The 16,092-nt window shown below is 39.6% G+C and overlaps 2 protein-coding genes across 4 annotated transcripts; both read right to left on the minus strand.

Annotated features, from left to right (window-relative positions):
* Window positions 1-119: 119 nt before the first annotated feature.
* Window positions 120-6,778, minus strand: LOC130186681 (bile salt-activated lipase-like). Of its 3 annotated transcripts, XM_056403937.1 has the most exons (12): window positions 6,713-6,775; window positions 6,180-6,327; window positions 5,929-6,048; window positions 5,622-5,819; window positions 5,313-5,443; window positions 5,053-5,160; window positions 4,010-4,124; window positions 3,648-3,834; window positions 3,297-3,500; window positions 2,932-3,141; window positions 2,690-2,819; window positions 120-179 (listed from the first exon to the last, which is right to left on the minus strand). In XM_056403937.1, exons 1-12 carry the CDS (start codon window positions 6,773-6,775, stop codon window positions 120-122), a joined length of 1,674 nt encoding a protein of 557 aa, XP_056259912.1. The 3 variants fall into 3 exon arrangements, with proteins under 3 accessions (XP_056259912.1, XP_056259913.1, XP_056259911.1); XM_056403938.1 differs by lacking the exon at window positions 120-179 and having other exon boundaries at window positions 2,610-2,819; window positions 6,713-6,778; XM_056403936.1 differs by lacking the exon at window positions 120-179 and having other exon boundaries at window positions 2,610-2,819; window positions 3,648-3,877; window positions 4,044-4,124.
* Window positions 6,779-8,967: 2,189 nt separating this feature from the next.
* LOC130186640 (bile salt-activated lipase-like) lies at window positions 8,968-13,149 on the minus strand. Its single transcript, XM_056403865.1, has 11 exons — window positions 13,075-13,149; window positions 12,467-12,614; window positions 12,166-12,285; window positions 11,885-12,082; window positions 11,654-11,784; window positions 11,371-11,478; window positions 11,114-11,228; window positions 10,373-10,559; window positions 10,016-10,216; window positions 9,540-9,749; window positions 8,968-9,439 (listed from the first exon to the last, which is right to left on the minus strand). Exons 1-11 carry the CDS (start codon window positions 13,138-13,140, stop codon window positions 9,256-9,258), a joined length of 1,668 nt encoding a protein of 555 aa, XP_056259840.1. The 5' UTR covers window positions 13,141-13,149; the 3' UTR covers window positions 8,968-9,255.
* Between the last annotated feature and the right edge of the window lie 2,943 nt (window positions 13,150-16,092).

Below are 16,092 nucleotides of genomic sequence, written 5' to 3' on the forward strand. Positions count from 1 at the left end.
TTCACTATCACACTATCATATGCAATAGTCATTCATTAATTTTTTTATGAACTAATTTTGGTCTGATGATTTTATCTATGGGTCCACACTGCAGGTGCACAGGTGATTGCACCAGCTCTTTATTCTGAGATGTTTGTGGGTAGGCTTGGCAGGACGCTGGTCCAGAAATACACATAAGGCTTATATCAAACATAACTCTTGTTCATCTTGACTTGATCTGCTGGAAATGATGTCCAGAGCTGGTGAATGTAGGCCAGGTCTCCATTGTTGTCAGTCATTCATGTTACATGGCACTTATTGCCTGAGGACAGCTTAAGCTTAATGACCATGGTTAGTGCCAAAAGATGAGTCCTTTTCAAACAGGCGCCCATATTGTGATCAGTAGTGCAGTTGACCTTTAAGGCAAGAGAAGAAAAGGACTGAAATCTTCTCGAAATTCCCAGCTCTGATTTTGTCCACCTTTAAATTCCAGCTCATTATTTTATCAGGGAGTGCTAAAAGATCTATAAAACCAACAAAAAAGCCAGGCGTATTACAGAGGCTGTTTTGTACCTCTCAGGTGAACTTAAGGGGGGTTCATGTTGACAGTCCAGGGGCGGAGGGCGACCAAACTCCAGGATATGGCTATCTCGAGCAGCCCTTTGTTGTGGGGTCTTTTATGGGAACACACGCAAACAGAAAAAGATATTTTAGGATATTGCCTCGTTCTAAAATCAAATTTACACATGATACATTTTTATGAACACCCATGGTACACCCACACAGGTGTTTTCACTTATCTCATCGGGAATGTGATGGCATGTATGAAATTTCATTTACACATTCATTAGTGTTAAGGTGAGTTTGGTGACATCTGCCATCTGTATCAAAGCTTTAGATGTTTCCGAGGACTCACAGATAGTTAGTTCAGGTGAAATGAATCACTTTGAAATGCTAATGTCATCAGGCCTTTGATGGCACAGGTCACATCTTTTAGTCTGTGAGGGGTCAGAGCTGAAGACTGTGGGCCAATCACCCTGGCAGAGCAGAGTCCTCTCCCCTGGGAGCTGACACTTGCCCTTCCTGCACCCTTTTCAAAGATGGTGACATTGTGAGGATCTTCTCCAAATAAGCGGATATTTCATGCACACCCAGGCTATAGCCTCATGCTGGTCCCACAGACCGCAGTTTCCTGTCAAAAGAAACAAAGCAGCTTAGGAAACAGTCACAAAAGTCAGTCTAGCTGGGCATCATCTTCAGTGTTGCTCATGTAAAGAAATAAACTGGCTACTGGGCAAACTGGAGTCTCCAGTGCTCAGGAAGCCCGGACGTCCCACATGGTATCCCAGGTCGAGTTTAGTTTAAGTTTTTTATTTTGGACCAGAATCCTATGAGTGTGAATAACAAACTGTCAGTAGGTTGGTGCTACATACTTATTTTGGAGCCACAGTCATCTTACACCAACGATCTATTACTCAGGTTTACTGAAGACGTTTCTCTTTCCTTACCCTGAAAATACAACACAACCAAATACACAAATATTTGGTTGATTTGGTTGTGTTGTGTGTATTTGCTGCATGTTTGTATTTGGTTATTTTGTGAGTATTTGCAGCACAGGTGTGTTGTCAAATTGATGAAGATGTTTTGTGAATTTGCTTGTGTTTTGTCTATTTGCATGTGTTTTCTTAAGTTGCAGTGCTTTGAGCTCCTACAAATAAAAAAAAATAACATAACCCCTTGACCCAACCAGTCACCTTTTGTGACCATCCTCAACCCAAACAGCCCACAACTCCATTGGGATCTTAAACTTAACCTAACCTAAGAACTAACTCCACCCATGAAGGCCAATGGGAAAGAAACAGGAGAATGGGAAGCATTTTGAACAGAGACTTGCTTTCACACAGTGTGGTAATATAGCTAATGACTGTGTTTTTCCAAAAGTAACCTGTATCCACTCAAGCATAATATAATCAGCTAATGATATTGTAACTTGAAAACAAAGCTAAGCTGCCGCTGAAGACAGTAAGCTAGTTAGCTGGTCATGCTAATGTTAGAGCTGCAAACCCACTGAAATCTATTCCTTGGAATTTTGCCCTTGTTTTTGTTTATTGTTCTTTACTAGAGCCCCACCATCGCTGCTTCAGCATGAGGAAAATTCAATGTTTGACAGGTATGCTACGCTATGCCTTTGTTGCTCTGCTATGATTGGACAGTCGCTGTTCAGGAGAGGAGAGACAGTTAGCTGGTTCGCTTGCTCAAAATCTGTGCATTCAACTAAGCTTTTGATGGTTGGGTTTTGCTTTTACTTGATTCTTGGTTGTGTATCAAGTGACTTTTCAATCATTTTGTACTACATACAGTGTCTTATTTAGAAAGTATTTTTGTGACGTCGGATTGAGGGCTGAGGTCCACATTATGTTTAAAAGGTCTTCAGCTGATGTTTATTCATTATGACACCCACAAACAGGTTTTATTCAGACTCTATTTTCCATTAAACATCCACTGCCGACAGTGTTAAAGGTTACCACTTTCGAAGGTAGTCCGGTTGAACCATATAAAAAGCCACCAACTGTTTTTTCACCCACAAGGTTTATTGTACACACTTTTCTATTAGTATCATTGGTGTCTTATTTAAACTAAAAATGCATCACTGAGCATTTGTGGCATGATACCATGGAAGGCTGGGAAGGATGCTGAGCCAAAGGCGAACAAAACGGGACCTCAATTCCTGTCCAATGGAGCTCTCATTCATCTTCGCATTGATGTCCAGGAACTGTTCTCCAGCACTGGTAAATTCAGGCCAGGCCACAGGCACCTTCAGGTTTCCTCTGTTGGGGTCTCTGTGAAAATAAAAAGTGGAAGACATACTTGTGAAAGTATTCATTAGCTTTGTAGTAACATTTTGTAGCTCTTTTTGCAATATTGCACATGTTTGCATAGTGTGTGTTTTACCCAGTTCTGGCAAAGTTAGTCCAGTATGCAATCATATAGCCAGACAGGTCTCTGTGTCTGTCTCCATAAGCCTTCGGCGTGGTGAAGGGTTTGCCGAACACGAACTGCAGGTCATCAGCGTGGTCAGCGCCCACCCAGTCATGGTAGGGTTTGTCTGGTCCAGCCATTAAACTGGGCTCAGACAACATGTAGGAGTAGGTACGGCCAGACCTGTTAAAGATCAAACATGTCATTCATTCTAATGTGGGACTAGAGGTTCAGTCCAAATGGTAAATCTTTAATTTGAAATAATAATTTAAACTTTAACAGTTACTACAGCAGCTAAAATATGTTTTTAGGGAGGAGAATCAAGCAGTTAGGCTCACCTGGCATTAGCAGCATGCAGGTAAATGGCGGTCTGAATGGGAACTAGGAAGATGTAATCAGTCCCTATGTCCACAGCAGTTCTCTTGATGGTGTCCTGGCTGGGTTTTGACCCCCAGGTGGATGAATACTCAGCAAATGCAACCTCGAAACCAGCCTGCCCCATCTCCTTGGTATAGGCAGCAAGAAGCCGCTTTACATCTTCTCTACAGAGATAATAAGGTAAAGAGCTCCATTAGTGAAAGGAATCTGCAGACTTCCACATTTTCTTTGTTGCGTTCATAGTTTAAATTTCAAAGTTATAGGATTGCACACAACAAAATGCCTCCCCTCTGAGGACAAATCTGCCTTACACAGGAATCTCTTTAGTCTTGTTCTTAAAGGAGGGAATGTCCTGTGAAGTGAAGAGGTGTCCATCCATGTCATTAACCCCAGCGAGGTAGTCTATGTCAGCAGCATTGTGGTACAAGTTGGCTGGCTGATCAGGGAGGAAGTCTCCATCGGCAACAGGAGTCAGACTCAGTTGATTCACACCAGGGTCTGAAATAGATTGAAACAGATATAATAAATAGGCATCATATCTCTTTTTAATTTGTTATTTTTTTGTTGGTAAAACTAAAATTTAGTTTGTTAGATTGCAGCATTATGACGAAATGGCACGAAGACTATTTCCAGTTTGTAAGATGATTTGTCAATGTTTGGTGATAATGCTCACAGTCTGGGGAGCCTTGTTGGATGCGGGGAAAAGCCATGGTGAGAGTCTCAGCATCAGTTGATTTCAGGCAGGCCACCATCCTGTCATCAGTAGGGCAGCCAACATTTACAGCAACCTGAGCACATGGTATGTAATCAAGCCATGTTTTAAAGTAGGCTAGCAAGATCTCTTCTCACTGCATTCAGGCCAGTGGGATTTGCCTCAGCTACCTTGCCTCAGCTAGGTAAATACCTTTTTGATTCCAACCTTCAGTGTCAGAATCGTTTCAGTCACAGGCCAGAAACAGTTTAAAAGCAGAAAAATTTTTCTTAGAGCTACTTATTTTCTCATTTCCTAAGTATTGCAAGCTGCCTAGAATCACAATGTAACTTATGGCAAAATACTTTCAGGTTTTGCCAAAGCCAACAATATTGTCAACAGTTGATACACTGATAACAATTAGCTATTTCACACACAATTTAGTAAAGGCCAATTCCTACTCAGTAAAGCACTGATATATTTCATGTAAATACCAATGAAATGAATGATTTGTCTGGACTCTGGACTAATTGGTTGACCTTTTACACACAGGTCACAATGTCATCATTAGCAAGTTAACAAACCTACAATAAGGCTACAAAGTTGTTTGTAAAAAAATTCACTGGATTTCAATATGCAACTCAATTGACAAAGTGTGTAACATAGTAACAATAAAATATGTCATCAGACATTTTGTTATTCAGAGTCAGAATTCCAATAATGAATATCAGTGTTGGACGTAAGAATTATTTTGTTAGTTTGTATCTCCACGATACAAATATCTAGAATTAGGATTTCTTGGGGCACCTTGGTGGCTCACCTGGTAGAGCAAGTACCATTAAGGCTTAGTCCTAATCGCAGTGGCCTGGGTTTGAATCCAACCTTTCACCCTTTGCTGCATGTCATCCCCTCTCTCTCTTTCTCCCCAACTTTCCTGTCTTTCTCTCACTGCATCTACAATAAAGGCATAAAAAGGCCCCCCAAAAAAACATTATCCATCTCCATGACATCTGACAATGACCTACCTCCTCTATAACCTTGCGTGGGTTCCTGTTGAAAGCCCAGGGGCAGAAGGCAACACCACTTTGGGAGATGGCTCTCTTGAACAGCCCTTTGTTGTGGGGGGAGAGGGTCTGCATAGGAATAAATACATACAGTATTAAAATTATTTGTAGTTATGTTTATTTGCCATTTACCTAGATTACATGAACCATTAGTTGCAATTTACAAACCCTTATCCTTTATTAGAAAGTGGTGTCATGTGTTTTTGTCTAAAGCCTCTCACCTGAAAGCTAACACTAGCTCCACCTGCAGACTCTCCAAAGAGGGTGATGTTGTCAGGGTCTCCTCCAAATGAGCGGATGTTCCTGTGCACCCAGGCGATGGCAGCATGCTGGTCCCACAGACCGTAGTTCCCTGTCATGGTGTGACATTTTGAGTGAAATGAACAATAACACAGTCAACAAGTCTGCTGACACACAAGCATCAAGACTGGTTTTAACTACTACTTCTCTTGATTCCAGTAACAAAATTAATATAAAGTAACACACAGGATATCGTATGTTTCAGTTCAATTCCCATTAATTGTACTTACCAGGTAAGCCAGAGTCTCCTGTACTGAGGAAGCCCAGCGTTCCCACACGGTATCCCACTGACACCACAATAACATCGCCCCTGTCTGCAATTTCCTGACCGCTGTACAGATAGTTGTTTAGAAAATTTGGTCCCATAGAGCCACCGACCATGAAGCCTCCTCCATAAAACCAAATCATCACTGGGAGGTTTGATGACACTTAGGGAGAACAAAAGAGGCATTTAAAAAAAAAAAAAAATTCCAAGCAACCTCATCTTCTATTTCAACATTTCTAACATTAATATAGAAAAACCCAAAGAAAAGGTACCATGTCGGCCATGAGGAACCCAGATGTTGAGGTACAGGCAATCTTCACTACCAAAAGTTGAAGTCTGGAGCATGTTGGTCTGGAGACATCTACTGGCAAACTTTGTTGCCTTCAGTATGCCTGGGGAGGAAAAGAAAACTGATCATTTGTTCTCAGCGTTAAAGGGGCAATGTTGCAGTGTAAGTGGGATTTCTAAGCTTCCATATGGGCCATACATACATATTCAAATGTTCAGCCCTGTTTCAACGCACCGTCCCAGCCAGGGTGAGGTTTGGGTTTCTCAAAGGTTCCAGGTTTGGCAGCGAAGGGGATTCCTTTGAAAACATCCACAGAGCGGAACAGACTGAGGGGGATATTTCGTCCCTGAACGCTGCCACCTTCTGTCTGCACCACACCCAGCTGGAGACACAGTCAAAAAACAGCTTTTACCTTCAGTGACAGTTTTAAACCATGGTGCCTATTTTAAAAATAAAGTAAATAACATAGTAAATGAAGACATTTTTAAAAAGATATTAACATTACAGAGTAGAAGGTCCATATTTTATAATGAAGGGCAGACTCTGTCAACGTATTATTTATAGTGTTCTGACTATTTATTTAACAACATTACAAGTTAAAATGTATATGCAGCTGTTAAATTTCCATAAATAGTTTGAAGTCACATGAAGTCCACAGGGATGAATTCAACTCATTACAAGTGAAAGCGAACACCATTTTAACAACTGTCATGCTTTTGATTCACATATTTGCAATTTCTTATCAGTTCAAATTCTTACAGACTTACAGATGCTGCTGAGGCTGTTCCCAGGGACAAAATGACACCCAACAAAATCTTCAGTTTCTCCATGGCTGTCCAGAAACCAGTGCCTGTTGAGGGCCTTATATACACAAAATCCTCCCTATGAGAGAATTAATGGTAAACATAGCTGTTTCCTCATGTTATACAACCTTGCCACCCTGTTGCCTGACTGACCATGGTTTGACATCTAAACCTATGACCTATGACCTATGATGGGAAACAGCACGGTGTAAAGTCAAGTATCTGAGTATTTTTCTAATCTTATCTAAATTACTAAATACTACTGTAAAATATGGCAAACACAGAACATACTCTGTAGATGTATACATCTTTACACATAACACATAAATACATACACATATACATGACACATAAAAACATGGAAGAGAGGAAGCCCAGCGGTCCTTGGAAAGTTGGTATTGAAGCCCTGCTGTTATTGACTTACAGAAACAGGTGGTGTAATTCTCAGATTAGCAAATAACACACGGTTTAAGATAAGATTAAACCTCCAAAATAACTCCTGTGCTGCTGTTATTGTAAAATGTATTTGAGCTTCAGTGTTTTGTTCATACGAGAAACCCTAAAGATAACACTGTAATTTGTGTTGCATCCTACAGGATTTGATTGCAGCGCCTCCTTTGTCACTATCAAAATCTGTAAATAAATTTAGTGTAATATCTAATGTTATCTGATCTGTCATTCTTTTATTTTCCATTGAAGTCACTCATAAATTGCTTGATTGCCTATTTTAGATGCTTAAATAATTGATAATAATCTGATTAAATAAGCAATGTGTAAGAATTGGCCAACAGTCAAATTCTTAGGGGGCGGCAGATTACCAGAAAGTTGGGGAGTCCACCATTATAATAAGAAACAATTAAATACACTCTTTGGTCCCTCCTCAATTTCCCCCAGAAAATCTTTGAAAGAAAAATGTTAAAAAATGACACATGCTTCAGTTGTCATCTGAGATGTGACTGAATGATTGACATCCCTCTCTCCCCTTTAAAGAGGCACTATGAAAGTATTTTAGTTTAAAGAAACAAGTACAAGGTATGTTTAGAAGGTCCTAGTGACTGATAGTTTGGCCTTTTTAATAAATCAATGCAGATGTGAGGCATTTGTGTGGGAATTAACTTTTTTCTTTAAACTAAAATACTTGCTTATTGCCTCTATAAAAAAAAGACAGATTTCGAGTCTGTAGTTTTGTGCTACCTCTGTCGAAACTTTATGTATTAACAACAAAATTGAAAAAACAAGAAAATTATTGGCCGACACGTGACTAAAGCTAGAAGTTGTTTCAGAACCATGGAGAGCGCTGTTTGTTGCGTGTAGGTACCATGCTGTGAAAGTGCTTCTATGGAGCGGAGGAGCTTGATAGACAGACGGACAGAACATATCACTTGGTTTGGATTCTTAGCCTGCTTGCTTTTCGTGGTTGTAAATAGAACTTTAATTGTGTGATAATAATAATTCCATTGCCTCTCATTGTAGTAATCCAAAGATAGACGGGAAACGTAGGGGAGGTACTAAGTTCATATTGTACTTATCACAAAGTTTGAGTTTGGCTGCATGTTTTCTGGGTTTTCGACACTAAATAGGCTATAATGCTGTATATACAGTATATTCACAAATACAAACATAAGCTTGTTTTCTTTTTGAAGAGGTTAGCTTAGCACTGTCAGTAGACAGAGTTCAGTTTCACTATGCAGACTTTTTAAAATTGTATGGTTGTTATGTTATATGGTTTTCTTAATCCATTTATTTAACCTAAACTAATCTTTAGTTCCTAATAAGTAATAAGTTATCTTATTTAGCCCTGTCACCTAAGCTAGCTCGTCACAGTCTTCATTTAATATTCTTGATTGTTTCAATTATTTGTCTTGGGTTAAATAAACAAAAACATTTCGGTTGTTTCTGGGGCAAACATTTGTGTTTTAGCAGTGGTAATAACTTCTAAAAGCCTTGTTTGAAACGTGTCAATTTCTTTTGTATCCCGACACAGGAAAACAATGGACTCTTAACTTGAATGTGGAAATTATTGACTTGGCTTTGTCCTAATTTCATATATTACAGCACCCTTTTCCATTTTATACAAACATTAATTAATTGATTAAGCTAACTATATGCTAGCTAATGTAGATGGACTGGTAAGAAAGTGGCAGGAAAGTCTTATCAAGCTAATAAAATACATCAATATCATAATTTCTTTACTGTGTTTTGATTTTGTTTATTTTATATTATGAAGTTAACACACCACTGATACATTTAATACATTGAATAAGCTCAATACCAAAATATTATATTGTTATAGCAGTAGTATCTGTCATTGCTGACCTAAAAATACTCAATCAAAGTAACTCATGTGCTATACATATTAAGCACTACTAAGGTTAATTGTAAATTCAATGAGGCACGACACATTTTTAATAAAACCAAAAAATATATAATTTTTATTCATCATACTGAAGTGATACTTTAGACCTGCACATCCAAAGTGCAGGTGCACAGGTGATTGCAAAAGCTCTTTATTCTGAGAAGTTTACAGGTAAGTTGGGCAGGACACTGGTCCAGAAATGCACATAACGCATTCTCATCTTCTGTCTGACATAGTTCTTGTCCATCTTAGAATTGATCTCCAGGTACTGGTGTCCAGTGCTGGTGAATTTAGGCCAGGTAGTGGGCACATGCAGCCCTCCTTTGTTGGGATCTCTGTGGGCATAAGCAAAAAACAGGTTTTGTTTTCTATTTCAGTCTTTGGTTGAAGTTTATTTGATGTCTGCAATGCTCTATGCCTTGTGCAGAATTATACCCAGTTTTGGCGAAGTTGGTCCAGTAGGCGATCATGTAGCCAGAGACATCACGGTGGCGAGGCCAGTATCCCAGTGGTGTGGCGAAAGGCTTTCCAAACACATATTGCAGGTCATCAGCGTGGTCGGCTCCCATCCAGCTGGGGTAGGGCCTGCCAATGCCGCCCATACGGTTGGGCTGAGAGAACAGGTAGGAGTACGTACGGCCAGTTCTTTAGTGAAAGAAGAAAAATATGAGGATGTGTCAATAACAAAGAGAAAGATGAATAACAAACCTAAAATCTGAATTCTTATTAGATCTTCTCTTATGAAATCCCAAACCAGGGCCATTACAGGAGTTTGGTAAAAATGATAGACTTCTAGCTAATTAAAAGCCCTGTGCCCTGCATTTATTCCCCTTCTAAAGCAATGTGGGGAATGAAAGGGCTTATATATATATACTGACAACTATAGCTCTATTGTAAGATTCTGCTCTCACGTGGCGTTGGCAGCATGAAGGTAGAGGGCAGCCTGTGTTGGAACCAAGAAGATGTAGTCTGTTCCAATCTCCACCACAGTTTTCTTGATAGTCTCCCTGTTGGGATTTGATCCCCAGGTTGAGGTGTATGTGGAGTAGGCATTGTCCAAACCAGCCTGGCCCTTCTTAGTGTAGGATCCCAGAAGCCTCTTCAGATCGTCACTGCATTCGGAAGAGAAGGTTTGAAAGTTAAGCCTGATAAAACACATCTCTGCCGCCAAAAATGTTTATGCTCCACAGTTCTCACAAAGGTTTGTTGCTCTGGGTAGATCGATTGAACTGTCAATATTTCACACTGATCAAAAGGTTTGAACTCACATAGAGGTGTCCACCAGGTGGGAGTTGATTGAAGGAACATCTAAACCAGTGAAGAGGTGTCCATCCATGTCGTTGACTCCAGCAATGTAGTCCACATCAGCAGCATTGTGGAAAAGGTTGTAAGGCTCATCAGGCAAGAAGTCGCCATCGATCACAGGAGACAGGGCCAGATTGTGTACGAGGGGGTCTAACAGAGGCGGATAAAATCAGACTTTTTAAGTGACGATACACAACTTCTTTGTTTTAACTTCACTAACATTACACATCACCTTTAAGTTATCATTATGAAGTACATGTTAATTGCATAGTGTAATGGCTATAGAATAATTACGCTATCTGACTTTGGATTGGTTCCCTACAAACTTCATTTTCCCTAGGCAATTCTGTCTGCCATTTGTTTTGACTTGTCTTGAGCTATCTAAAGCTTTCCCCAGGAAGCTGAAATGGTGGTTGGTGGAACAACCAGAGTAACTGGGTGAATGTTAAACTAACAGAAACTGAGGTAAAAACAAGAATGAACCTTGGATTGGTTCACTCGACAGGGAGAGCCATGTTTGGACTGCAACAGCCTTATTTCCTTGTACCAACCTTGTCGATTTTTTTTACTATCGGGCTTTGTCCTGTTAATTGTCCCTGTGGCCAGTTCGACTATGGATACACTGCCAGCTGCTGTGCTAGGAAGCGTTGACACTATGTCTAAAATGAAAATGTAAACTAGGTTATATGGAGTGTAGCCCTTACAATCGGGTGAGCTGGACAGTTTGAGAGAGCCGGCCAACGTTAGGAGCGCAGGATCAGTCATCTTCAAACAGGCGACCATATTTTCATTGGTGGGGCAGTTGACCTTCAGAGCAACCTGGGAAGAGGGTTCAAATCATCCTTAATTGTTTTCCAGACCCGAAGATATATGTCTACCTTTAAATGCCAATGAACACTTCTGAAAAGAAGGTTCAAAGTTGCATGGAAGAAACAAACTTTTCGGAGAAGCTGTGATGTACCTCCTCAGCGAACTTGCGGGGGTTCCTGTTTACAGCCCATGGGCAAAGGGCGACTCCACTCTGGGAGATGGCTCTCTTGAACAGCCCTCTGTTGTGAGGAGTGAGTGTCTGTGGGCAGACAGACAGAAAATCAGATGTTTTAGTGCATTCTTTAAATTATGTTAGACTCATATGGACAAATTCTGCATTTTATCATCTATGTTTCGATAATTCACTCAGCCTCTCAGGTGTTTCTGCTTCAATGCACACAGTAGGCTAAATGTCCAGAAACAAAGCTTCTTACCTGGAAACTAACACTAGCTCCACCTGCAGACTCTCCAAAGATGGTCATATTGTCAGGATCTCCTCCAAATGAGCGAATGTTCCTGTGCACCCAGGCGATGGCGGCATGCTGGTCCCACAGACCGTAATTTCCTGACAAGAAGATAAAACAATTTACAAAATTTTCCCGGTCACCTTCCACAAGGATTTTTACAATTCTGTCGCTGCTGTGGAAGAATAAAGTGGCATCTACCAGGCAAGCTAGAGTCTCCAGTGCTTAGGAAGCCAAGAGTTCCCACACGATAGCCCAGAGTCACCACAATAACATCTCCTCTGTCTGCAATCTCCTGCCCGCTGTACAGATAGTTGTCCAAGAAGTTTGCACCCATTGAACCTCCTGCCAGGAAGCCTCCTCCATAGATCCAGACCATGACGGGCAGATCTGTGGACACTAGAGACAGAGAGAGAGATTAGATCCAGTTGTGGTGTTGCTCTATTGTAGATGGTACTTTATGGGCTTCTGTCAGTGTTTACCTGAGCGGCCATGAGGAACCCAGATGTTAAGGTAAAGACAGTCCTCACTTCCTCTGGTGTCAGTCATGATAGTGTTCACCTGAATGCATCTCTTCCTGTACTCAGTGGCCTTCAGGACACCTGATGAAAGAAACACAGTGTAAGAGTATCATACTAAAAATCTTTATTCAATAAAATTAAAAGAGAAAGTTTGTTATGGCTCTTGTCACTAAAATATAATTTTTGTACTGTGAATTCTTGAGCAAGAAAACATATGAGTTTAAATGTAAAATCCAGTGGGTGAAAAGATCAGTCTACCCACCGTCCCAGCCAGGGTGACGCTTTGGTTTCTCAAACCTTCCAGGGATGTCAGCAAAGGGAATCCCCCTGAAGACGTCCATGTGGCGACGGAACCCAAGACGAATGTTCTCGCCCTGCACCATCCCTCCCTCGGTGTAAACCACCCCAAGCTACAGAAATTAAACAGACACAAAAAAAAAAAAAAAAAAAACTTGATGTGGTAGTCCACCAAGAATTTAGAATGAAAGTCTTTTTTTAAAAAATATGACTACACCTACGGTGTTTGGCATGTTGCATTCAGATCTGATTTCTCAGTTTCCATTTGGGAAATTTTGGAAAAACACTTGTTTGAATCAAACAATCATGTAACATAGCAATTCAAAGAATGCTTTACTATTAATAATTTATAAATATGTAGTGACAGAAACATCTAGACATCTGTTCCTACAGCATTTATCTAACAAAGACATTTATTGCTCAAAATTAGAAATACTAATCCTACTTTCTTAATCAAGAGTAGCACCTGCATTTCAGAAAGTCAGTAGATGCAGAAATTATAGCATTTTCTACATACTGAATACTTTAACTGATTTTTGACACACTAGGAGTACATTTTTGTGTGACACTTACAGAGGTCGCAGAGACCGTCTCCAGAAACACCGCAACAGCAACCAAAATTCCCAGCTTCCCCATCATGACCTGACTGTGAGAATCAGCTTGGATGTCGGCCAGACTTTTATAAAGGGGACTCCTCCCCTAAAAAACATCCGACCAGTGTGAACCAGTGTCTGTGGCCCTGCATTTTTCGCTGTTACATAACATACAATATTTAACCACCTTGTCTCCACAGCACTTTCCTCAAAAACACATTCAAACCTGTATCTCTATAGCTTCTCATTTCAAGAGATGAGGAGTTTTCACTGGACCTTGATGGTTGAACATGATGATGAAGTGGCAGACTTGAAAGTGTTAGGGCTTATCAGAGCCAAAAATGTAATTGGAAGTGAAACAACCATTTGATAAACTCCCTTTGTCCTAGGACATTCACCAAACCAGGTTTATATAAACTATTCTATCTTCTTGAAAACATGACTGGAAATGTAAATTTGTGTTTATCTGTGAACTAAGACAACTATTATAGATAACTCCAGATAAAGACGAACCCTCGTCTTCTCTCTATTACATATGTAATCAGAAATTTGATTTGTTGGTCTTTATGTAGCTGTATTTTCTTACACACATCAAAAATTAAGAATGAGCTACACACACACACACACACACACACACACACACACACACACACACACACACACACACACACACACATATACATATGGGATCAGACCAGACATGACGCCTGTCAACATGTTGTCATTCCGATCCATGAGTACTCTATAGTTATTACTACATTATTACCTGAATACTCAGGATTCATAAGTCGGTCCTCAACCATCTTCAAATTCAGCCTTCATTTTGATCCAAACAACATGCCTGTAAGGTTTTGTGACTGCAGTTGTGAAACTATCTTGGTGACACAATCTGTTGACAGACAGACATAAACACCTGTCAAAGTACTCAAAATCGCCTCTGCGGTAGTTCCCACTACAGGACATATTTTACCATGATAACACACATTCACAGGCTGACATGGTGAAATCAATACCAGCCGCTCTGTCACGGCTGGTAATGAACCAATTTGTTATAATCACAATATTTAATAAATGTCCAAAGTTATTTAACAACAACAAAAAACACTTCCTTGTCGTGAAATAAAAAATACAGACAAAAGTAGGAAGCAAATGGACTGGACACAATTACTGGCACTCTTTTGATAGATTTATATCAGTTCGTGTGTCCACATGACCTGAATTAACCAATGAATGATTGTTTCGCTGCACAAAAAGGGGATGATTACTTCAATTTTCTTTTTCATAGTGGCGAAGACAAAAGAATTGTGTGCGAGCATCAGAAATGCTATTATCAAAAAATGGTTTTATGAGATGGCTAGGCTAGGCTAGCTCATTAGCATGCTAACTTCAGTAGATATTTGCAACACAATACGTAGATTTCTTTGACATAGCATCAAAACTGTTATTTCTTCACATTCTGTTGATAAGCTTAATTCATTTTTTTTATGTTTTAAACTGAAATACTGATGAGTAAAGGCCACATGCACACCACTTGCTTGATCTCTTTTATGGTGTAGTGAATCAAGTTAAAAAAAAATCTTTTAAAGAAAAAGTTAATACTTGCACACACTTGTCACCCCTGCACTGATTTATTAAAAAAGTTGAATCAAAACCTTGATGTTCTGAAACATCCAGGGTCATGTGGTTTTCCGATGTTTCAGATGTGATACATCCAGGGACACATAGTATTCAGACGTCTCACATGTGAAGCATTCGGGGCACATGTGGTTTTTGGACATTCATCATGTGAAACATCCAGAGGTACATGTCGTTTTCTGATGCAAACCTCGAAAGAAATATTGCTTACCATGACTCCACGTTTTCCAGTCAGTCAGTCAGGACTCAAAATGTCCCCAACTTTCACCAGACATTATCGTCCTTTTCTAGTATAATCAGAAACACAGAAGTTACACAACTCACAAAAATATTCTGTAAAACAGCAATGTCAGCCCTAAATATGAACTTTTATTAAGGCAATAACAACTAGGCCTACAATAAAAGTTATGATAGCTGTACTCTCAAGCTTCAAGTTGGTCACTCATGCCAAGATGAAACATAATTGTGGAAGATGCTCTGAAATCATGTTACAAACACTTATTTTTAATGTAACTGAAAAGCAGGTGTTGCCATTCCTCCGGAGGCACATACTCTAAAATCAGTTATTATCGGTTCTTTCAGCTTACACATCAAATTTTACCTGCTACTTGAAAGATGTGAGCCCGCTATCAACCGTATCAACATCTGAAAAAAAAGGTGAGAACAGAGAGAAGACAATAGTCAGCTAAAAAGAAAGACAAACAAAGTCAATTTAATTAGGAAGATAACATTAGCTTTATGTCCACCACCCAAGGGATGGATAGCCACACAAAATTAAACTTCGGTAACATTCAGTGTTTTAGAAACTGGTGTGATTAGCTATCATTAGCAGGGTAGCCAGCAAGCTATAACCACAACCAGTTAGTTGAGCGATGCTTAAACGTTACACGTGGTAGTTAATGTCGTTCTTTGCAAAAATGTATCACACTTGGTGCCTCTTACCTTATATATGTATATAATATATATGTACCTTATATCCGCAGCACTTAAAAAAAAAAAAAAAAAAAGCTCTACCAATATGAAAAAAATTACAAAAATCTAATTAGTCATTTAAAAAAAGCCAAGACAAAAAAAATTAACCCATGGGTTTCTTAATACATAATTCAGGAAGTGTGGTTGGTGAGGTTAGTAATCTGGTTGCAGTCAAACAATCTAAATCACTGCAAAGGATATATTAAACTGCATACAATATATTCACAAATACAAATATGACTTTGTTTTCTTTTTGAAGGGGTAATAGCAATGTCAGTAGACAGAGCTCAGTCTCACTATGCTGACTTTTTAAAATTGTATGGTTGTTATCTGGTTTTCCTAATCCATTTATTCAACCTACACTAATCTTTAGTTCCCTATTCTTTATGAC

The sequence above is a fragment of the Seriola aureovittata genome, chromosome 18 (assembly GCF_021018895.1).
Source record: "Seriola aureovittata isolate HTS-2021-v1 ecotype China chromosome 18, ASM2101889v1, whole genome shotgun sequence".
NCBI lineage: Eukaryota > Metazoa > Chordata > Actinopteri > Carangiformes > Carangidae > Seriola > Seriola aureovittata.

Bases quoted from the DNA above. Each gene is read 5' to 3' on its own strand.
- LOC130186681 (XM_056403936.1), bottom strand. From the start codon at position 6,775: ATGGAGAAACTGAAGATTTTGTTGGGTGTCATTTTGTCCCTGGGAACA. The intron at 6,049-6,179 runs GTGCGTTGAAAC...TTTCCTCCCCAG, and splicing joins ACCTCACCCTGGCTGGGACG to GCATACTGAAGGCAACAAAG. The intron at 5,161-5,312 runs GTGAGAGGCTTT...ATTCCTATGCAG, and splicing joins GAGCTAGTGTTAGCTTTCAG to ACCCTCTCCCCCCACAACAA.
- LOC130186640 (XM_056403865.1), bottom strand. From the start codon at position 13,140: ATGATGGGGAAGCTGGGAATTTTGGTTGCTGTTGCGGTGTTTCTGGAG. The intron at 9,750-10,015 runs GTGAGAGCAGAA...CTTTCACTAAAG, and splicing joins CTTCATGCTGCCAACGCCAC to AACTGGCCGTACGTACTCCT. The intron at 9,440-9,539 runs GTATAATTCTGC...TTATGCCCACAG, and splicing joins ACCAACTTCGCCAAAACTGG to AGATCCCAACAAAGGAGGGC.